The 24,916-nt window shown below is 37.4% G+C and overlaps 1 protein-coding gene across 1 annotated transcript in view; it reads left to right on the forward strand.

The window, feature by feature from the left end:
- The window catches only part of LOC122982566 (glypican-6-like), a 167,996-nt gene extending 151,680 nt beyond the window's left edge, over positions 1–16,316 (forward strand). Inside the window, exons 7-9 of the mRNA XM_044351953.1 lie at positions 8,882–9,012; positions 10,689–10,864; positions 11,920–16,316. Coding sequence (XP_044207888.1) covers positions 8,882–9,012; positions 10,689–10,864; positions 11,920–12,137 — 525 coding nt within the window. The 3' untranslated portion in view covers positions 12,138–16,316. The remainder of the gene's footprint in view (positions 1–8,881; positions 9,013–10,688; positions 10,865–11,919) is intronic.
- Positions 16,317–24,916: the final 8,600 nt, after the last annotated feature.

The following is a 24,916-nucleotide window of genomic DNA, read 5'->3' on the forward strand; positions in this document are numbered from 1 at the left end:
ACAAATTTGCATCTATGGTGTCCTTTTATGCTACATCACATAGATATGGCATAAAAGTTCTAGTGGCAGCTGAAGAAGACACCCCTCTGAAAATCTGTATTGATTTTAAATGACTGTTGTTGTTATTAAAACCACGTTCTGGGCTTTAAAATCAACATGAGCCTGAACACACCTTGATATCTGGCAGGGCCCTTCTGGCTTTTCCACTGACTAGGCTCAAAATCATCAAGCACTGGGCTTTATCTACAGTATGGCCCATAGTCTGTGCAGTGAGGGTAGACACACTCCACAATATCCTCTTTTAAACCAACCTTTTATTTCACTCTCTTTCTTTCTGTTGTTTTTATTTGTACTTGTGTTGAAAAATATTCTTGTTATGGTTTTTTAGGGGGGTTTGTCTTCCTATTGTATGAGTCATTTGACAGGGCTTACATTGCTGGTGGTGCATGCTTCCATGCTTTCTTCTCAAACAGTGAGTCATAGTGATTCACATTGTTTTTGTGAAATCGATTAAGATAGGCTTTGTTAATGGCCCATGTGTGTTTTTGGGCAGAGAAACACTGTTGTTAACAGAAACGTAAGCGGAGGCCAAACATAGTATTTAATCCTTGCTTCAGCGAGCTATAGCTCCACACACCCACTCTGTTTACACCTCCAACAGTGACAGTCAGGCAGTTTGAAGACAAACAGAAAGCATGTGCACATTCATCAGCATTCATAAAAAAAAAGGACTTGGATATGTCACGACAACAAGCAACACCTAAACCGAAAATAATTTTAATAAGAAACTGGACTTAAATCGACTGAGGTCTCGCTGTCTGGACCTGCTGTCTCAACAATGTATCTAATAAAGATCGATCACAGCTACAGAAAGTCTAAAGCAGCTAGAGGCTGGACTCAGTGAACTGTGCGGCTGCTGAAATGGAAGCAGGTAGATATGACCTGTGAAAGTCCTAATTAAAATTACTGGACCTACATTAACATGCATTGCTAGAGGGTGCCCTACATGCTCTGATAGATCAACAAGCACTTGACACCACTTCTAAGACTCAGCACACCCGGGAAGAGGCAGGCTGGGATAAAGCTTTATTTGAATAAAATCTTTCATTCAGGCAATACACAATCGAAAGAGGGGAATAGATTAGAATAGTGAAGCAATACTCATGGAGTGTTTTGTTTTGTATTTTGGCTATTGAAATTGTAGATTTTGAGTTGTTGTCTTTTATGGCCCTGTTTGATATTTGCATAGGGTTAGTATATGTTGGACTTAACTGTTTGTTCTTAATATGGAAGTAGGGTGCACATTGAATAAGTAGTTTTAGTATAAAGTGCAGTCATTCTAAACACCCGGAGCATGTCAGCCCATTATTCTGTAGCTCACCCAAATCCCCCCAAAAATCACAAAGACATTTTTCCGCGGAAGTCATTATGGACAGTATCTTCACCAGGAAATTGTTAACAATGAAAATTGTCAGCATGTATCCAGGACATTGAAGCCAAACAAAGAGAGACATGCAAAAATATTGAATAGGAAATGCCTTTGTGTGGTAGCTAATAATAAAATCTGCTATTAATCAGTGAGATCAGTGAACACAAGTTGCAGTCCTGTGAAAAATTCAGTCTGTGTCTGTTGGACCTTTACTGGCATTGTGTAAAATAATGTGAGTTCACTTCACTGTAGCTGACAACATCACAGATTTGACTTTGGACACCCAGCCTTCTTTGTTATAGTTCAAACATCATCTCATCTACTTCTCATTACTGTAGAGAATGACATTGTTAATTTCAGCTTTTATGTCAAGTTTAGGAGTTTGTGTCAAGTATACGTAGCATTTTAAATCTGAAATGAACAGATAATGTGTCCAACTGAGAAAAAATCTGTATCACCGTTCTCAGTCTTTTCAACCAATGAACCTGTAGTTGCTGCTATCAGTTATTTAGAGTTTTCTGTAACGCATTGCAGCAGTGCAGGCTGGGTTACCTGTGAGACGAGAAGAGACACTGAAGGTTCAGCTGGATCGAATCCTGCTACAGTGACTATTCTAGCTGGAGTCAGCCTCACTGCCCTGGGCACTCATGGAAAGACTCATGGTTAGATTATTGTCTTCACCCTTCACCCTCAGTATAGTGTGTGTTTATGTGTGCTTGTGTGTATGCTTGCATTTATTTATGAACAAGTGTTTATTTACTGCTGTGGTTGTGTAGAAGAACACTGCTGTTGATACTGAACTCTTGACATTTGTTTATGTGGACTATAAATTATGTTACACAGATGGAGTACACTGCATTATATTTTCATAGGCATCAATTCGCAAATAAATCCTAAATGGATTTACTTCTATGTTTATACATGATTTATCCTTCCTTCCTGCTTCCAGTTCACCTGAAATATTCCTTTTGGCACATTTTTGGTTGTCAGCAAGGACCATATCAATATCACATTACTATGGTTATATTTTAAAGTTCAAATAAAATAACAAAGCATGTTCTGATCTGATCCAGATTTTGTTGTCAGTGCCAGGTTGCTGCAGGCCATTGTAAATCAGAGCCACACCAGCGTGTGTTAAACCTAACCAGCTTTGGTGTCTCCATGACAGGATTACCACATCAAATGTGAGGGCAGTCTCCTGCAGTGGCATCCTGTTGGTACAAGCCCTTTCATGTCCTGTTAAGACCCGAGGCTTCACTGTATGCACTCATCGAAATCCCCAGTGTAACTAGGACATGATGAGGGTAGTGAGTGTGTGTGTACATGACCACAAGTGTGTCCACTTATAAATGTGTGTGTTTGTGCTTAGGATTCTCTTTTTTGAATATACTTCCTTTGGCTATTACTGGTGTCACGTGCACTTTAAATATGAGTAACAAGCGCTTCAACATTAACTGGAGGGTTGTTTAATGGTTCTTTGAATCATAATTGTATAGAAGCCAACTAATTACCTAAAAAAGTACACACTAATTGTATGTATTAGCTGTGGGTGATCATTCTTTACTCCTGAGAAAGAAAAGAAGAGAAAGAAGAAAAGAAAGAGAAAAGCATAGCATTTGAGTACATGCAGAACAACATGGAAAAAGGTGAAGTTAAAACAAATATGTTTAGCTGGAACAGCCTCCATCAGGTCTATATGTAAGTAAGAATGCATAAAATACAAGAAAACTGAGGATGTGATGGAGGCAAAGACATATCCCATGACAGTGATCCCATACATTACCTGTGAACCTGTAATCAACCAGCATATACATAAAACACTACTATCACACATAACATATTGTGGTGTGGTTTTGATTCTTTAAGGCAGAATCACCTTGACTTATTTGTAGTGAAGTTTGTTTGTTTAACTCGATATCACATACTTTGCCCCAATAGGCTTTCCAGGCTGCTTCCATAAGTGCAACAATTCCCAACCCAGCCTAAGCTCTCTATGAAGAACAGGAAAAAAACCCTCAAGATTTGATGAGAAATTGTGGAAAAACTCTTGAGGGAAAATTCAAAGACAAATCTCTCTTCCTCAGACATCTGGGTGTGCAATAGGAACTGTAGGTGGGAAAGTGGCAATTGCAAAACATGAACAGAAAGTTGTAACAGTTGGTAGAAATACAAAAGCAATGGGATTATAACTCTACAATAGGATTAGCAGATCCCATGCTAATGTAGTAAATCCAGCGCAAGAAGTCCAAGAAATGGGTAGAGAGAAATGAATCCAATGACATATGTAAGCCAAATAAAATATGCTAGTAACAGTTTGTCACATTATTCCAGTGGAGGATGTCAGGTAGGTGACATGAGGATTAGGTGAAGGAGTGAGTTGTGTTTATATCACATAACCGCAAAGTTAACCTCTCAATTTTCTACCTTTTCCTAAATAAATTATTTTAATCTTAGTGAGGGATATTTTTCAGAGCAGCTGGCACATGCAGTTAAATATTAAGCATAATGAGAGTTAGTTATATAAGTTGTCAAAATATAGCCCCCTCATGAATACCAGAGTTAATTTATAGTGTATGAGGTGTACTCTATTCAGCAAGAGCTTTATTGAATGAACTACAGGCTATTGTAGCCAAAGCCGAGATAAAGAGAAGCTGCTGCTCACTGCTCTGTTTCAGTTGTCTACCAGACCTAAACAGCAAAGCAGTCAATCCCACATCTTGAACTAACCACTAACCACATTGCATGCTGACTCCAACAGACATAGTGCAGCCATGATTGACTGCTGACATTACTGACAGAGTTCAGCCCCTTTAGAGTTCAAGTAAGGCAAGGCAAGTTTATTTTCTGTGACACCTTTCAACAAAAAGGCATTAAATCAAGATGTAAACGAAACACAATACAATGTAAAAAGACATGTTTAAATGGAATTTAAAAGGGTTAAATAAGATAGAAAATACAAAAAATGAGTTAAAATAAAATAAGATAGATAAGACAGGAGAATTAATGAATAATAAAAAGATATGAATAAATAGTCCCTAAAGTTCTGAACCCAACAACCACTACATACCAGTGAAGTTCTCTAAATTTAAGGATTGTGTTTTTTCTTTTCTTACAGAACATAATAGACCCAGCAAGCTTTGGATTACTCCACATGCTGAAGTGGTGTATATGTGGCTCTAGTAAGAGTGATGGTCACTATTTAAAGAGTTTGGCTGGTGGTGACTTTTTCAAAATGGTTTGTTTTAAGACATTTTCACTACAGGAACGTTCCCAGGTGACCTAGAACTGTCTTATTTTAGTTCCTGTAAGATAGTTTCTTGCTCTGCAGGTTAATTTTAATCACACTTTCTAAATTGCTAGCTATCTGGCAATAATAGAGCAATGCTGCTCCATATGTACATCTTCTACTTAGATCATCAATTTGAAATAAGGCAACTGGAGACGGCATCTTCAGCCAACTCACAAAGTAAATGTAAATTAGTAAGCTATCCTTGCTAAAATCTGCTAGCAATAGTCATCATTTCAGCCGCCAAAATCGACAGTTGATGGAAAAAACGAGGAGCCTATTCTTGTTAACACTGTGTGAAATCGACAACACATTATTTCAATTATTACAAAGAATTTTAAGTGGTAAATCTGCCACCATTGTAATTGTAAACTGCTTACTGTCTGTGCTGTGCTAGAATGGAAAGCTTGACAGGTATAGCAACAGTAACTAAGGTGGGTTTTGCAAAGGGTCAAATTCAATTACCTAACTGAGAAATCCTAATAATAAAATTAATTTAGAAACATACTGTAACAGTATAGCTAAGTGTCCTAAAGCTCCAGGGGTCTGAATACGTTTAAAATGCATTTGCTAAGTAGACGTTCTCTTCCAAATTTGATGAAAATGGATCATAAAACAGGAGCTAAAGTGGAGCCCTGTGGAACACAGTTACCTCTGGAGTCTGACTTGGGATTTTCAGCATAAACACATTATGCCTGATCTGCTAATAGGTTGCATTTGTAAAAATATGCACAGAACAGTTACCACTGGTGAAAAATGTATGAAACCTCATCTGCTGTGTGTAGATGACTACATTTATTAATCCCCATGCTGTTTGAAATATGCAATACTCTGGCAAAGTGTACAAAATATAGAAGAATGTGTTCATTTATTTATGTGAGAGGCTCACACAATGTCTACACAGGATGCGCAGTGAAAGCAGCATATTACCAAAGCAGCAGCACCTTCTGTCTGTGTCTACACAGGATGCGTTCAGGCACATTATTGAGTGTAGGTCACCTGCATGTTAGAGTTCAACACACTGTAGTTACTTGTATAAAATGGAAGAAATTACACTCAAAGTGTAAAGATACAATTTGGGTCATGGTTACATGTATGTCTTATAGGTCCACTCTTAGTAATTTTCCACTGCATCAAAGGTCCAGTAAGCATTACATGATGATATTTCAGTATGAAAACTCCAGAACTCAGTACATGTCCAGCATTACTGTATTAATGTGAGATGTGACACCTTCAGTGTGTAACGAAGTCCTTAAACTTGAGCGAAAAAGGTGCATTGGCCCAGTGGAGACACTGAAGTAAGTGTTCATTAGTGAGTTCTTCATTGCATTCATTGTTGAAAATGCTTGATCACGACTTCAACTGGTTCAGTTTAGTGGTACCAGTTTGGTGGCATTTTCATTATGGCCACTGTTTTCATTGCAAATCAATGGTCTTATGCTTCCCTTGGGCAAAATGAAAAAGACGTTCTCTGTGTAGACAAGCTATAACTCTGATAGTGAGAAGGACAACACAGCTGAGGCGAAGTCTGCTGTAAAATTCTGCCATAGTGTGACCTCTCCTCTAACTTGCTCTTATAAACAACTTCTGCAGTAATTATTGATGTACATGTATATTATATCACTAATTTTGATTTAAGCATCAAAGTTAATTCTTGACTATGGAAAAGTAGTTTGACAAAACAATACTAAGGAGGTCAATTTACCAGCTTTTTTGAGATTCAGATGTGTTATGCTAGTAGCGGCTAATGTCGCCTGGAGCCACTAGCCTCAAGCAGAGATGAGGAGGTCTGGTAACCTCACTTCTTTCTAATTTCAGACCCCCAGATTGTTTTTTCATTTCCAAATTGTAGTCTTCAGCCCTGAACTGGTGTTGCCTCCAGTAACATCGCTTGAAGCAATTTATCAGATTTCACACAGCTCCCTCTGGACTCACAAAAGGCTTTACACAACTTTTTTTTCATGATATTAATGATATGTACTAGTACTTCCCATGACCTGTAAACAGACTTTGATGTGTAAAACTGGTGGAGGTCCCCTATGAAAAGCAGCTTTAACTGTGTGGTTCAAAGTCTTCAGCCAGGGCAGGTAACTTCTTAACAGACCAGTTATTATTAATATCGTATGTATGCCTGTATACTTTGGCAACTGGGCTAAAAACAACTAAGATTAAAAATAAAAGGATTGGGCTCTGCATTAAACGAGGTGTTTTTGAAATATATGGCGATAAATTGTATGTGACAGATTTTTTGCAGTCTATGTTTTACAGAGCCTTGAAGAATTCAGCAGCTGAAATTGGTTCAAGTCCAAAACAATTTAGAGAAAAAATTGCGACACTGTTGAAAGCAATAGAATTTTCCAGAGAAGGTTGTGACCCATCAACAGTGTCTCTCTTGCCAAAACACACACACACACATGCACACTCACAATCAATACATCACTTGTCTAATCACAGCTAGGGCTCAAATTGTGGCTTTGGTTATTTTTATGGATGCAGGCTATTACAGAATTTTCTTCATTTGCTTGTTTTGAGTTTTTAAGTGTATGATCACCTGGTTTCTCTTCACACTTGGGAATTTTTGGTGTAAACTAAAGCATTTTGTGTACATTACATTTAGAAGTCTGCGCTGTGCTAGTGTTTCTCTACTGTTATCAAAAAGAAAAAAAAATCAGGGGTTTAGTCCTTGGTTGAAATGCCGCTGGCTTAGATTTAGATTTAGATTTACCGCAAACATGATTTACCATGTTCAGTGGTGAGAAGCTGTTGAGTGATCCTGTCCTTTTCCATGTCCTCATATATAGTGTATGGAAAGGTAAACCTTTTTTATTAGATCATTGCATTATCCTTATATATATTCTTAAAGATTTGATTTATTCATGTTCTTGCTGAGGGTTAGATGAGTAGATCAGTAAATATGAAGCTGGAAGAGGTTAACATAGCTAAGCATAAAGACTAGAAGCAGGGGGAGACAGCTAACCTGGCTCTGTCCAAAGCTAAAATATCTCCCAGCACCTTTAAAGCAAAACGAATTAAAACATTATATCTTGTTTGTTTAATCCATGCAAAAGTGTAAAAATGACAGGTTGTGGTTTTCATTTTATTTTTTATAACTTTGCAGGAAAAGCAAATAAGCTTATTTCTCAAAATGTCAAACTATTTAAGGTTAAAAATCTTCAAAAGGATCTCACTACTTCAGGGTGAATTAGTGTTCAAGCTGTATACTGTATGTCATCCTGCTGTTCTGTGACAGAAGCTTAGTCCTTGTTACAGTAAGTAGTTGGTTTGAATAAACAAAGTAAAGACATATACCAGTATGAAAATATTACATCCTTATCCAACATATTTATACATACACCACATTCTTATGAACTAAATAATAGCATATACCTTGGTAAACATCTCAGCAGTATTTATTGTTATTCAGATTAGTTATGCAGTAAGTTTGTGTTCTCTGTCATCATGATTGTTACCAACTACATCAAAATGACAAAAGCAGCACAGTGTACTTCTGTTCATGATAAGTCCCCCTGTTTTTTTTCTCCTGTATGCTGGTCACCCGCTAAACTGCCTTGCTGAGTCCAGATGGAATCAGTCAGGGGTGACCGCTCATGCCAAATATCAAATCCGAAACCCCAAGTCTGTCTTGTATGAATCAGAGATGAACACAATATGGATGCAAGTGGACAAGAAGCGAAATGTTAAGAAAAAGAACTTGGGGCAGTCGAACAGCACTTCTCTCCCGACGGAATAAATGAATATAAGAGATGGTGCAACTACACAGTTTTGTTGCCATATGAATGTTTAAAATCACAATGTGTCACACTCCTATACAGAGATGGAAACTGTCATATGTTTTTTTCATCCTTATTATCAGTTTTGAGAGCACATGGACCCCTGAGTTTCTTCATGTTTTATTTAATTTGTGGTTAAATCTATTTCTTAATTATGGCAAATAATCAAACTTTCTGGGATTATATTTTCCTAAAAAATGTTTTTGTTAGTGGAATGATTTTTAAAATAGCGCGATAGACCTAATATTCAGTGTGGGAGCTGCATAAGCTGTGTGCTATTAAGCTTGACGGCTTGGCAGTCTATTCACTTCTCATCCTCAAGCCTTTAAAATACTAAATCATAAGCCTTCTGTCACCTGTTTTGGCCTGTGGCAGGTGATTGAGATCAAAGAGAAGCTGAGGGAGTCCAAGAGGTTCTGGTCCAACCTGCCAGATGACATCTGTGCCATGGAGAGGCTCTCAGAGTCGGATGAGGAGCAGTGCTGGAACAGCCACACGAAGGGCAGGTGAGGGCTTCTGTGACTATAACCTCAGAAAAGTCACCCTGCTCTCTGGTTATCACTTTTTGCCAAGCCAGGGATTAAAATAACCACACTGTGTTCCCAGATTAACGCTCTCTACGTAAGTACAATGGGTTAGTGCTTATAGGGAGAATTTCTATATAAGCTCTGAGGCTCTAATACCCGAAGGACTGAGGAGTTTCCAGCACCTCTTATCACCACTGCAGTGTCTATCACCGAGCCGTACAGTAGATTGGACAGTGAGTTGTTTTCTCTGACAGTGAACCAGAAACGCTGGCAGAGAAAATATATTACCCCATCACTTTGGCCTTCTCCAAGTAACAAAATCACCAGATGGTGCAATAAAAGACATGTTAATTATCTTGTTTGTGCCAGTATCCTTTATAAGCATCACTCTAAACCCGGTAGGTAAATTGATTTCCCAGAGATAATAAAACATTCAGAGTCACGCTGTGTTACAGTAGGAGTGTGTTATGAAATCATTGGAATCTCCTGTTACTTCAGCACAAACTAGGCACACTTTACATTGTATAAAACATATTTAATGAATGAAAAACTAACAGTTAAATAGGACACAGTAACTAATGCACAAAAAATGTAAAGACATAAACAAGACTTTAATTACTGCATTAATTAAATGTTATGCACGGGTTGCCTTCCTCATGTAGTGCATTATTTTAATCTCAAATGGTTTTCAATTTATTAAGTCAAAAAAGACAAAAAAAAGAGTGTGCTGTCGGCCTCGGGCATGTTAAGGGCTCACTGTAGGGAGGTGCAACCACTCCCAACATGAAACATAGAAAATTAAGCTTGATTAACATAGAAAATTTAGCTTTATTATACAGTTATGTTTTGTCTGATTTCTGCAGCCGTTGTTAGAAAGAGTAGCTCCTATAATTTTGTCTAATTTCAGTTGGTCTAGTTTGTGACTTCGTAGACCCAAGATCATGATATCTACACTAAAATCTGTGTGTACTAAAAAGTGTAAAAGATGGACACAATGCTGCATAAAGGGTTGACACTGCAACATACTGACAAGAACTGGATCAGTGCTGTAACACTGTAATTTGACTGGATTGCTTTTTTGGTAGAGAGAGCTCAATGCACAGCAATTTAAGAAAACAAATACAAGTGGTACAACACAAGCAGATTAAGAAAACATCCTCACCACTATAACACAAAATTTGCATTGAAAAACACTGTATATAAAATGCAAGCAACCTGAGAAAGACATCAACCAATTTCACCACAGATACACACATTTCTATGTGTAACTTTTCTTGTTCTAAAAAGAAGAAGGGACACCCGCTAAAAAAAATTGTTCAAAATTTTTGTTTTTTGTTCTAAATGCTGAATGATTGTCAGAGTGGTAAGGATGTTCATGATGACTGTGTTATAGCTATGTGCGTGTGTTTTCTGAAATTGCAGTGTGTTGAAATCTATAATAGAGACAATATTATTTATTTCTTAGTTTTGGATGATAAACTTCAGTGAAATCTAGCAAACATGGAGTTGAAACTCATGTTTTCATTCAAAGTACCATTGTATTTTTGTACAGAAGATACCAAACCCTATGATATGTCAACAAGCAGCTTTGTATTAAATCTAGAAAATATTCTAGGCCATTTTATTTAAGTTTTTTGGTGTATTATCCTTTCCAGATATTTCCCTGAAGTGGTGAAGGAGGGTCTAACCAACCAGGTTAACAACCCAGAGGTGGATGTGGATATCACCAGGCCTGACACACTGATTCGACAGCAAATCATGGCTTTGCGTGTCATGACCAACAAGCTGAAGAATGCTTACAATGGGAATGACATCTACTTTCAGGACTCCAGTAAGTTCTCCAATCTCTCAGGTGTTTCACAAGACAAGATAATAATAATAATTTGGAGCAAAATACTGAGAGAAAAGTTTCTCTATCAATTTCTGTCACTGTATAGAGTTTATGTTGACCTTGATTTGGACCTTGCCACACACACATGCACACAAGAGCACCCCTGCAGAAATATAAACTATTATTAAAATGAAATAAGATCTCAGGTGTCACTCACGTAGGAACTCATCATACAACTCCACAGGATGCATCGGTGTTGCACTGAGGCAAGACTGACATTATTAGGAGAATAGATAACTGTAGTTATGGTGACACAGACCATGGTAGACAGTCAGGCCTATGTTTAGGAACATGTTCATTTCAAATGCTGCCATGACAGAGATCATTCTTTCTTTCTGATTCTGTGGATCCCCTTGAGCTGACAAGATGGGAGATTTCCGCAGCTACAAATAAAATGTATGGGTGCATGACTGCTGCCATTAAATTTTGTACCTAAAACTCAATTTTTGTTGCAGTCACATTTGTTTTTCTGTTAGGAGTGGTTTCTTCTTCAAGATTTGTTAAACCTCTGACACCAGAAGTGCAGAAGAATACTATTATAGATTTTGCACACACTGTAATTCATTACCACCATTTTTGGCCATTTTCAATAACGCAAAACCCATTTTTGCTCTTTTACCTGTAAAGGCCTGGTCATACCAGCATGTGAAATGTTGAAATTTTGCAGAAAAATCAAAACTATTTCAAAGGAAATGTGGCAATCAGCAGATATGCTCGTGGGGGCCAAGTACACTCACACAAATCTTTGGCATCAAGTTTAACTTTGGTGAGCTATGACACAAATTTGTGCCATTGATCAATAGCTAACTGTCTTTTTAAAGTAAAGAATAGCTGGAGAGTCCAAAATAAAGGAAACTATCGTAGCATACTAGCTTTGTTGCTCCACAAAGGAGGCACAGTTCGCCACTTCCCCATCGCCATTGACCCAACTAATGGCTTCCTATGACTGTATTATTAGTATGTACATTTTAATTTGTGCGGTTTTGTTCCTGCAGGTGATGAAGGCAGCAGTTCTGGCAGCGGCAGCGGCTGCTCTGACGGCTGCACAACAGAGTTTGTTTTTGTTGGAACAGACGCTCCTGTGGTCGGAGCTGACAGAAGCGACGAACGAGCAGCTGCAGCAGGCAAGTCACTTTCACACGGGCCGTCCCTACTGCTGGTGATGGCTGCCCTCACACTCCCGCTCTGGGCATTGCAGACTAGATGGAGATAATACATGAGTGTGGCCTGATCACTGACTTTTATACTGTTGCATACAGTATGTTTAACAGCACGTTCTACTGCTGTTCCCTCACTGGACATGTAGAACCTCCTGGAAACCTGTTGAGAATGGCTTACTGTATGGTAGGACTGGAAGTGAGTGCAGCGCTGCATCCTGCTCGCCCCCCAAAGAATGCTCGGTGCCATCACTGAACCAGTTTTCACATCTCTAAAAAAAAAAAAAAATTGTGGTGTTTTCTCATTATTCAAAAGTGGGTTTTGAAAAACATGCTTATCTTTTAGAAAGTGAAAACCATCTGAAGATGGTTCTGTCAAGAGTTTTTCAGATAAAGGGGAATATATTTTTCTTTTCCATTGTATGACAAATTTGTGAAAATGAGACAACACCTGTTTTATCCTATTAGTTGTCTCCCCCTCAGACAAAACGAGAAAGTCTTACTGTGTGCATGCAAGGAAATGATGTTAACTGACAAAACATTTTTTTAGTTTTCTTTTTTATGCAGGCTACACAGTTTGGAGTGGTTGGTAGAGGATTGTACAGTGCTAGCAGTTCACCTGGTTTCCCGTTTGGTCATATCAGCGTGGCTACAGGAAGCAGCTTTCCCTCAGCCACCTTTATAGTTGCACATTTGATTATCTCTAAGAAAGTGCCAATGTATTGCACTAAGAGAACTACTTTGCACAGATTTTTTTTGGCTTCATAAGTTTATAAAGCTGCAGGAAACATCCACCCCACATAGAAAGATCTATATTTTCAGATCATTTAACTGATTGTATTGTACTGTACCTATCAGCAGTCATGTATTTCACTGGGAGGTACTGTAATGTAGTCTTACTGGTTTAGTAAATGGCTAAATTTTTAGATATGTATTATTTGTTTTTACAGATTATTTGATCACCTGTAAAATGAAAAAAATATTCTCAACAACATTAAGCCATTATACTACAATTGCCGGCTACCAATGTTCAGTTACCTGATTTACTATCTACTGTTTGGGTACTTAACATACACTTGAACAGTTCAGATTTCCTTTTTCATTTCTCAGAGGACTCAGAGTATATTAGTTAAATTATTATTTTGTATGTACATTGTAACCCTAGTTCTGTGAGCACACATGCAGCCCTCTGACAGGCTCTACAGGCTTGCCCACTCGCACCTTGTGGAAATTTGCATTTATTTGTTGGGTCATCAGATCAGACTCACCAGACCCACATGTAAGTAAGAGTAAGTAGTCATGCTCTCTTACAAAGCACCCAAAAAGTCAACAACTGGAAAAGAAGCAGTGTGCCAAGGTTAGAAAGCTACGTCTGTATTCATAGAACTAACGTTACTACTCATAACCTATGATCTATTCCTCACAGGCTTTGACCTCTAACAGGCTAGAGAGGCATAGGGGTCAGAACCAGATGCTTGTACTCCACCAACACAACATGATTTCTGTGACCTTGTGCCACACAAAAAAAGCAGGTTCCAGAAATGTTGCAGTGCTACTGTAGAAACAAATAAAGGAGCAAAAATTCCATGAAAGTGAACAGTCGATGCAGTCATTATGGTGGATTGTGCCTTGAGGATCCAAACTCATCAATTCATGGCCATCTGAAAAACAAGTCTCTGGTCTCAACAGGGGCTTTCCCCACAGTCCACCGCTGTAGCAAATAAACAGCAGCTATGACCATCTCAAAGAGGCTGTGCACTTCACATAGCATACTAAAGCAAGCATGAGACACCAGAGTTTCTCCTCTGTAGCCAGCATGAGGGGAGAGAGAAAAAAATATTAAGCCACAGCATCCTATCTGATGTTCTTAGGAACAAATGACAGGTGCAGATGAAGTGTGGCGCATACAACTTGAGTCCACATTGCCAAAATATAAATATATTATTATAAATTATAACAGTCCAGGCAGCTAAGAGGAAGCAGAAAAGGTCTCAGGAATGAAAGGAAACAAAGAAAACAGGTAGTTACCAGTGAAGCGGGGCAGAGCCATCAGGAGTTCACTAGGAACATTACCCAAAGAGAAGTAAACAGTGAGAAAATGAGAGACCATCTCACTTCCCACATCAAGGTTGATGTTGTGAGATGGGTGCTGGAGAGAGCTGATAAGTAGACAGAGTGGTACAGGCCATTCACCATGCATGTTTGGGATCCTTGTATTCGTGCTCACCGCCATGGTGATACAGTAACAAGAGGGAGACAAGGCCTTCTTTTACTGCACCCATTCATTTCATCAGTTGTGTTGTGGATGCTGGGTTAGAATACAACAAGCATTTATAAGATCTGCACCCATTAGGGTCTTTGAATACATCCTGACTGGTTGAAAAAGAACATGCAAATTTCAGTATACGCTGCAGGAGTGACTGAGAAAGCCTGATGAGCCCTTTAGAGGAAGAAGCCTGTATGAGACAAAATCAAGGATGCAGAGGAGATTAAATGCATGTAAATGAGTACCTCCCCCCTCTCAAAATCTAAAATAGTGTTTACGCAGCCATTTATGCTGAATTTACATGGGTTACACACTATCACACTTTTTTTTTGTTTTGACATTTTAGATTGCTCCTTACTCTACCAGATCATGGTATCATTACATGAGCACGGAGAGCCCATCACCCAACTGTTAGACAAAGGTGGAAAGTAACAAATCCTGATCTGAATTCACTTTTGTTAGCAAAAGCACTGACTGGCGTGGTTTCAGTGGGTCAGAGAGGGAACGTACTGAAGGGTTCCCTCTCTGACCCATGGGAGGTAGACATCCAGCAGTAACCATTTACAACTTGCTGAATGTTGAATATGAAAGTAACTAGCTATTAGTTTGCCTGATCTGCTAGGTTTTACCCACCCAGGAGTAAAGTCCTTGATAGTGGATAATTGCGATGAAGGAAGTTTCATGTAAAAATCATGATCTGTTACATGGGGCCGTCGGACTGATGAAGCTCCAATTGATAATTCAGTTTTATCTGCAGACGTTTATATTTGTCAGAGAATATATCTACACTTGATACAGAATGTTCCAACACATAGAGTTAAACAAAAACAGGTGTTTTGTCAACACTTATGAAATGAAGTGCAGTGTCATATTTTTTCCCCTAGTATTTAAATCGGGCAGTAACAGAGTTGCAATCAGATTATCTTTGTGCTACTATAATTGGAAAATGAAATAAATATAGAGCATACAACAGGAAGAGAAAAGAGTTGATTAGAAGTGTAAGTTAGTGGGTTATATCGCTGCAGTCAAACACAGTCATATAAATTTATTTTTCAAGTATTAAAAAACACTATGGAGACAGATATTTTCTGAGTCAGGGTCAGAAGTGAGGTGGAACAATCAGCACAGTGTCTAGTGGATAATAATGCAGGAGGTTTAATGACTATGTCTTTGAAAGTAAAAAAATCAGCAAGCATCTGCAACCATACAAAGGTTGAACGCGCTCATAAGAGCTTCTACAAGATCTGTGATTGCAACAACAAGAGTTATGGATGAGTGAGGATGAGGTAGGTCTCTACTGGTGTTCCTGAAAAACAGTAAAGAAAGTGAATTAAGTAAAGACAGTTTCAGATGTGGGTCCAATATTTCCAAAGAGCTTGTACCGGTACAAACAACAGTTTTCTCATTATGATGAGAGAAATGTTTGCTATTTTCCACTGCCTTGTGTATTCCTTTCTCTCCTGACAAGCTACGGTACCCTGGTCAGACAAACAGTATCACTGTCTGAGATGCTTCAGTGCTTAACTTAATTTGTCTGTGAGCCATTTTTTTTTTTTTTGTCTTGTTCATTCTCCTTTGGTGTTTGAAAAATTGAAAAAAAAGACTACATTCAAGGTTGGCTTGAGGTTTGTGGGTTTTTTACAGAATGTTTAGAACAAAATGTGTTATGCAAGGTCTTCTCCATTTTGATGTTAATCGTTTGCTGCACTTTTGCTAAAACATATGCTGTGAGTGTGGTAATGTTGTGATTTGCAAAATCAGATAATTAAGGAGCACATTAAGATTTTTGGAGCTGTCAGTGCACGCTGTTTAAAGTGTTTTGGGGGAACTGAAGTTGATGGTTATACAAGCAGACATGCCTTACCATTTTTTAAAAGACTAAAATGGATTGCTTATTTGGCTTTTGTTACACATTCTTGTATACAGAAAATAATACAAAGGTAATAATAAACATTTTATTAAAAAATGACTCAGTTTACTGCAGTTTTCTCTATTGTGTCTCCATTTATAATTGCTGTCCAGTGAAAACCATGTATCTCTTAGATTTTCAGGAACTAAGGAAAAACTCTTGAGTCTATACATAGTTAGATAACCCAAAGGGTTTTTGAAAGGATTTATGAGCTGAAGGTTTGGGAGAATTTTCTCAATACATAGAGCGGCATTCAACTTATCTGAAAACATAAAAAAAACAACCAAACTTGGAGATACATGGTTATTCACCAAAGAGTAATTTTTTATACTGGCTCAGTGTGAGTGTAATATGAGTTCTTTGCATGTTTGACATTTCGTAACCACAGCAGTTAAGAATTTTATATTGTTATTCATGTTTATCTTCAAGTCTTAAACACTGAGAGACTATCCAATGCTATTTGTATTATTTATATGTTCAAGGAACTCAAGTAATTGGTATAAGAAACTGTTTCACAAAACTACTGAACATACATCCAGTACTGCATTTAATATACCTGATATTTCTTCTGTTGATGAAATAATAAGTAATAATAATAGGTGACATTTTTTATGTTTCTCATTTCATCCCAGAAGGTCATGTTTTGTAAACTCAGTTTTCTAAAGCAGACATTTACATGACATTTTCAGAAACCCTCCGAAGAATTTCTATATTTTTCTTTGCTTTTATGTTTGAATATTCAATAATAAAAAAAGATAATTATGATTTATTAGTTATGGTTATGAGTCATGATTTTACCTTTATGGCAGATTTTGTTAGATTTATGCGAAAATATTTACACATCAAACAGATTATATAAACTCAGACTCATTTTCTCCATTAAAACAGTATATTATAGTGGAGGTCCATTTTAGATGCTAATTCATTTGAGAAAGCACAATGAGAGGCTGAATTAATACAGTTTCAGGCTAAATTACAGACCACTGCTTGTGCAATTGATCCCTTTCTTTAAAAATTATTAATGCATGAAAACTAATGAACCCTAATTAAAAAACAGTCCATTTTATGTTTTCTTTTTCTTTGAGCTTATTGCATCACCTCAATACAAGTTCTCTACTTTTCTCACTTCTTCACTTCACATTCTATATTGTTTCTGTCATTTGTTCTCACCGATTCTATGATGAGAGATATTCTTTCACAGATTACTTTGAACATTAACAGTGTGACAATGTGTGTGTAAAAAGGTCAGTGGTGGTATATCCTAAGACTTAATGCAGCACTGGGAGCTTCAAATTCAAACTAGATGAAATTACTACAGTAGTATATTTGTCATCACTGATGACAGGAACAATACAGTCTATCTTATAATTACATCAACTTTCAGCTACATTTGATTACTTTGATTTCCATGTGCATAGAATAGGCTATATAACTATATCACATCAAATATAATGGCTATAAATGTAAAAAGTTCAACCTCTTTTTTAAACAAAAATAAGAGTCTACAGCCATGCTAGTGGTTATTTAAGACTGTACCTAGATACAGCAGTGCATTGATGCTTTCAGCACGCTAATATGGTCACACTGACAATTTAAGCATGTTAATGTTTAGCATATATTGTGTTGACCATGTTCACCATCTTAGTTTAGCATGTTAGCATTATCTAATATTTGCTAATTAGCAGTAAACAATGGCAATCATGGTGAGATATTTCACAGAATACGTGAAGATTTTGACCTCCTGGTGGCACTAGAAGAAAAGGCAAGGGGTCACCAAAGTCAGGAGGATTCATGCTCCGGGGACCATGACGATCTGCATCAAATTTCATGGCAATCCATCCAATACTTGAATTATTTCAGTCTGAACCGAGGTGATAGACCAACACAGCCCTAAAGCCATGCCGCTAGCTAGCTAAAAATACTGTGTGTAGGTAATTACATTTCTAGCATCTACATTCCATCATTATTTTCCTGAAAATCTATTAAAGTAAAAATCCTCAGTGAACAAAAAGTAAAGGAGATTTTTCACCCCACCCAAAGATTAACTGAGAGAAAGAGAAACAGGCAAGAAACAGGTAGTGTTCGAGCTCTGTTGAGCACAGTTGAGATTAATATATGAACTGCTACCTGTAATCTATCAGTCTTCAAACTTGGCTCGGTGGCACAATTTGTCAGGGGATGCAGCAGAACGTCTGGCAGACAGAAAAGACAGAGACAAAAAGCTTACTGCATTGCCACATTCAAGACATCTTAGTAGCTCCCCCAAACATCCATTTATTCATTTTCACATGACAACATCAACGAGGACAACACGAAACCGCTTCACATCCGAACCAGAATTATTCATTATAATCTCTCTTTCTGTCTGTACAATTATTTATATGCTTCAATTATGGATAAAGCAGTGTGAAAGGGCCAAACTCCAGATGAAATACAAAAAGTTTATGGATTTCAAAGATGGAGCTGAGGTTTTCTGAGGGATCCACTTAATAATTTTGAATTGCCCTTGGCAAAACCCCCCCATGACTGTAAAAAGAATTAATTCTGCTTCACTGTAGTGCTGTTGAAATACAGTATGAGTGCTGTAACTGCAGCTGCACCATCTGATCTGCTGGCATAGTCTGAAAAAAAAAATTAATTGAAACCATTTGTTCTGCGCTTTATCTTTGCATTCAGAATATTTTAATAACTTTCACTCAACCAGACGGTTTTAGAATTGTATTAATTTTAGTGATTAGTATTTTCTGCTGCTGTTTCAGCAAATGGCTGCTAAAGCATGCGGGTCATAATGTTACCAAAAGACAGCAAAGATGATTTGGTCAGTGTTGGTGAATATTTTGACACTTTAAGGCCGCTGGAAACCCAAATCTACAATGGCCTTCTAACTATGTCATTTAGGGTCTGATGTACATAATAGTAAGCATCTAAAAGGTATCAAAAAATAATCACATAGTGATAGTAATCATATTATTAGTTTCAATCCACATTTGAAATATTGTCACTGATGTTTTTGTAAACTTTCCTGATATTGGGTTTGAATTAAGTGTGGTTATGCTGGGACATGTATTACGAAAATTACACAATAAATTCTGTGAAACAATCATAAATGACGTGATGTGCTGCGGTAAGTGTATATTTCCGTTTACATGAGTTTCTGTGTTATTGGTAGTGTTTCTGCATCTCAACCCAGTTAATTCTGCTATATTCTTCTACTGCAGCCAATTACCCGCTGTACATTTAAACTTACACTAGTTCCGCTCAAGCAGTCTTAGCTCTCTCCTTCTTTTAGCGACTTTCTCTCTAATCACACAGTTGTTTACACACTTTTCAGATCTGAGGGGTGTACTACAAAGGAAGTTCAACATACCCAGGCTTTCTGAGCTGGCTTGACAAACCCTAAACTCACGATCAGAGATAAGTGGTATCATGACAGTGGATATGAACTTTCTTCGTTAACCCAGGCTTTCTGCTTGAGGCTCTGTGCGCGTCCCCATAAAAGGCATTTGGCGCGTCATTTGACTTTTTTTCCACACAAAATGGAATGATCACGTGCCGTCTACTTCAGTAAGGAGGAACAGGTTATTGTAACAGAGAGCTATGAATAATATAAATACATTATCACAGCAAAAAGCAACGCTGTTGCTGCAAATAAGGTGATGAATGCTGGCAGAAAATTGCTGATTGTGTAAATTTGTTAATTAAAACACTAATTCATTTATTAATTACGTAATTATTTATATACTTATTTTAGCACTCTCCATGCCACCCACATCCAAAGCTCTTAAACTTTATACTTGATGCTGCAGATTTAAACATCATACTGAAGAAGTGCATTCAGGTCTGACTCTGTCCCATAATGAAGGACAAGTGGAAATCACTTTAGGTTTTGGCCCAATCAAAGTGAAATTAATATTATAGATTGAATATTATCTGTGATAAATACCAATACACTTATCAATTTTTTTTTTTTTTTGTTCAAAGTATTTCTTTATTAGTTTTTTTTAATTAGTTTTTTTTATTATTTGAAATACAGCTCGATATATATCGTAACAAAATGGCATCCTGCAAGTAACCCTAACCTCTTGTACCATTACAAATTTACAATATGACATATCAAATCAATGGTAAGTATGATAAGAGACTAATCAATTTTCTAATCGATGTTCTAATAGCTGCAGTACCAGCAGTGTTAAACGGACTTGGCAGCAAATCAGGTAGTTAGTGAAAGGGCAGCGCTTTTTATTGCCGATTTAAGCTGAAACTCCGAACATAACCTGCTCCGGACCAGGTTAAGTTTGCAGCATAAGTTACCATGGTGATCCAGCCAGGTTAAAAGAGAGCCATCTTTGTGACATTGAAAACCCTGGCTTTAGGCTCATCATACCTCACTTCTAATCTCGCTTCGTAGTACAGCCCTCTGCTGGTTACTTTAGCTTAGCAGTTAGCGATGGCCTCTCTCTCTCCCTCTCACCCTCCTGCTCTCTCTTGCTCGGTGTGTTTTATGTTTAGCTATTCCGCTAGCTCCTTTAGTGATAATTACAGTGGCCAAGTATATCCAAAACGCTTTGCAAATTTGAAAAACACAAGCGCATTAATAGAAAACACAGATGCAAAAATCACAACACAAATGCAAAAGCCATAACGGAAGTAAGCAACAACAGGTGTTGACAATGGGTCGCCACTGAGTCAGTTACCATGGTAACCAACTCTGTGAACCTAACCTGCTCGCTGGCAGGTTTTCTTCAGCAAACCCTGAGTTTCTCTCTGTCTCCTCCCTCTTACAGAGCCAGACACTCTGTTTCATTTTCTCATTCATTCAGTTTATATCAAAGCTCGTATCGAAGCAGCGAAGATTTACTGTCTGTCAGAATCAAAATCCTGGTTGGATATTAGTTTGTTAGTCAAGGACTACCTAATGTTACCACTTTTATGTATATCAGTCATTTCTTTGAACAGTGGTTTTTGCTCTCACATTCAAATATTGCACAGCATGAATTCAGCCTCAGCTCAGAATAAAACCTCTGCATGTCCTTCTGTTATAACACTGTGACTCTGTGCACACAAGACAGCTGTCAGTTTGTTAGAGCAGCTCTTGCACTGAAATGTTTATCGCACATAATTTGTAATCTCAGTTTAAATTTGAAAAGTTGGTATGAAGCTGTAGACACGTAGGATCAATGAATAATTATCTCTGTCACCCATGATGTGATTGGTCGCACTGATGGAACCATTCCTATAATATTGGAGATTATATGTTAATATTTCTGGGTGAGCAGGATCGAGCAGCATCACTGAATGCTGCTGAGCCAAGATACAAATAGGTGTCTAAAATTTTAAAATCTACTGTATTTTAACCTCAACACCTTTTCAAGTGCTAATCACCAAAAACTTACCTTGCGAGGCAGCTGGATTCGCAAGATCACAACATCACGCAAGAATTCATCTTGTCAGGCTTCAAGTTATGCACTGGTGGTTTGGACCAGTCAGCATCACAAATCCCACTGCCTCACAAGATAAGACGGTGATAGACAGTGATAGACAGATGGTTCATCCAATCACCTGCCAACTGCCTGCCCCTTTCCAAACAGTTTACATGGATGACCTCTCAGATGGTTCTGTGTAACAAACCATCTGGCGAGTCAGGTTAACTAAACACATTATTACTGGATCAGACTGGGAGCTTACAATCATGTCTCTATGTCTTTGATCTATATATTTTTTTCAATCTTTAACTATATTTTTCATTTTCAGTTGCTGCCTCCTGTGTTTTGTCCCTGTCAAATTAAAGCTGAACAAAATGTATTATATTGATATGTTTAAAATGCTACAGCTTAATACACAGTCAGATTCCACTTTGTCATCCATTAAGGAAATGTAAGTCTGGTAAATGATGAATTAATGGACAACACTGAATAAAACTCGTGCTAATTCAATGACACTTTCCCTCTCTGACTTGGGTTCTTTTTAAAAAATATAAATGTGCACCATCCGCATACACATGCATTAATATCTCTATGTCCACTGGATTCAAATGGAGGCTCTACCTTTTATTTACCTGTTACCATGGTGACTTGTAGTATTGGAGCTCCATTGATAGTGGCTTTTTTCATTTATCACCTATGCGCATAACTCAGAGTGAACATACTCAAGAGTTGATTGAACTGACTCTGATCAGCTGTTAAGGAACTGAAAACTCTGAGTTTCCTATCTCGGAGTTAATCAGATTCAGAATTTGTTGAACCTGCTTTCTAGAATGGACCCCAGATTGACTAACTTTAGTTAAATTATGCAATGCTAATGTTACTGTATAGCTAGCTTCATAATAGCCTAACATTAGATGGCAGAGTACATAAATATGAAAATATAAAAACATTGAACAACATTGCTTATTTGTTACAATCACATAGCGATAGTAATCATAGTTAGCTATCAAAAAATGTTTCACTTCTCAAACAGGCAAGAAGTTTCCTCCTCCACATGTGCAGGCAATAATAGTCAGGCTATTTCATTGTCTACACCCGTTGTGGCTTTTGTATTTGTGTTTTCCATTAATGCGCTTGTCTTTTTTGAATTTGCAAAGTGTTCTGGATACACAGTTTGTTTTACATGTTTCGGCCACCATATATAATGGTACATGTAATAAATATAGTATATTTACCATTTTGGATGTGAGGCTCAGTGAGTTAGAAGTGCAGCTCTGCACTATGGAAACCCAGTTGTTAGCTACTGTAGTTAGCCAGCCCCCACTAGCCAGTGTGGATTGATCAAAACGTGATCTATCACGCCTCCACAGTCTTGAGAAATGGTCTAAATAGAAAAATTGGCTGTTTTTTGAACTAGGTTTTCTAATAATTATAAATGTTTATTTTCACTCAGATTTTTGTAGATGCTTAATGAGACATTCAACTTTGATATCATATGTGCATTTTTACTATTTCATGCCAAATTTTCGGAGGCGTTAAACACCATTGGGACAAGGATTTGTTTTGGGGTTTTTTTCAGCTCATATTTTATCGTCTCATTGATGATTTATTCAGCAGTTCAAATACGTTTGAACATTTAACAATTTCATTAATTTAGAAAATGTACAGGGGAAAGTTAACCTTTTTTGGTAGTTGGTCTAAATTTTCCTTGACCTCATTATTTCTCAGTCTTGCTTGCACCCTGGCTTTAAAGAAACAACTTGACATTTTGACATTATATAAGATTATTGGCTTTCTTGACAAGAGTTAGATGAGAAGATCAATTCCACTCTCATCTTTGTACAGTAAAGATGGAGCTAAACCTAGTAGTCAGTTAGCTTAGCTTAACCTGAAGACTGGAGGCAGGGGTAACAAGGAAAGTCTTGTCACCTTGAAGGTGCCAGGTAACACAATGTGTTAATTAGTGAGTATATTTTTTTTTAAATATTTGCACAGAGCCAGTCTAGCTGTTTTCAGCTAGACTGGATTCTCAACTATTCCTTTAAGACAGAGCTTACTTTATTAGACTGTTTTCATAGGGTTATCATTTCCTCAAGAAAGGTTACAATCTAATGTTTTCCTATCACTAACTTTTAAAGACATTTTTTATTGCACCGACACAATTATAGCAGCAGCACTAGCTTAATTAAATAACCAAGAGGGATATGTGAGCAAGAGACTTTTTGTTAGTCTCAGATACAAGGCTTGGACACAACAGGAACACTTGTATAATTTAATGTAATACAATAGCACTGCAATAAATACCTTTGTGAAATCATAATTGCTTCAAATAGATTTCTACAACAAATCTGACAATGAAACCAACGCCTTTTAATTGTCCTTCACAACTCATAGTACTCAGTGTTGCCTCTGAAAGTAGGGTGGTGATGGTAAATATTAAGGTCTGAGGACATTGTTAATGGATTCTCTGATGACACATTTCATCCAGGCACTGATTGTAATTGCTTTTTACATGACAAGTAATAGTGTAAGGGCTTTAGAGACGGTGAAAAATCCCTTGAAAATAGAGACCTATGAAATTAAACCTTGGTTTTCAATTTTCTCTCCCACAAGAGTTGAGCAATTAAATGGATTTAACCCAGTACTGTATAATAAGACATAAATAAGTTTCAAAGTGAATCTCAAGTATCATATTTTCTCCTCTTCATTAAAAAGTTGCCTTTTTTAAAACATGGTCTACTTTAAACAAATAAAAAGAGATGCTGACGTACTCACTCACCGTTCTCTTTCTGTCTGTCTTTACGCTTCACTTCAAAACCAACACAACAGGTTCAACACACCAACTCACTCACCTGGTTCCTATGGTATTGACGTGACCTTGGTCAGCAGTGTTTATTGTCTGTGAAGGGTTTATTTGATGCCTGCAATTCAGAATGATAAAACTGCTAAAATGGTTTGTTTAAAATATAATTGCTGTGCAATGCTTTGTAGGGCTAATTGTCATAATGAAAACAGTCTTTGTGGATATGCATCTCCAGCCAACTATATCTGAAAATTAAAAGTGTCCCCTTGTCAATGCTTTAAGCCCCAATGCACTTTTATTTTTTCAGTTTGGTGCATTAGAGAGTTTCAAACACATTCTCCTCTATCTTCTGCTGTCTTTCTCTCTCTGGATTAAGGATAAAGACTGAATTACACAGCAGAACAGTCCTGGATAGCAGAGACAGAGATTACCCT

This window comes from Thunnus albacares, chromosome 1, assembly GCF_914725855.1.
Source record: "Thunnus albacares chromosome 1, fThuAlb1.1, whole genome shotgun sequence".
Lineage (NCBI taxonomy): Eukaryota > Metazoa > Chordata > Actinopteri > Scombriformes > Scombridae > Thunnus > Thunnus albacares.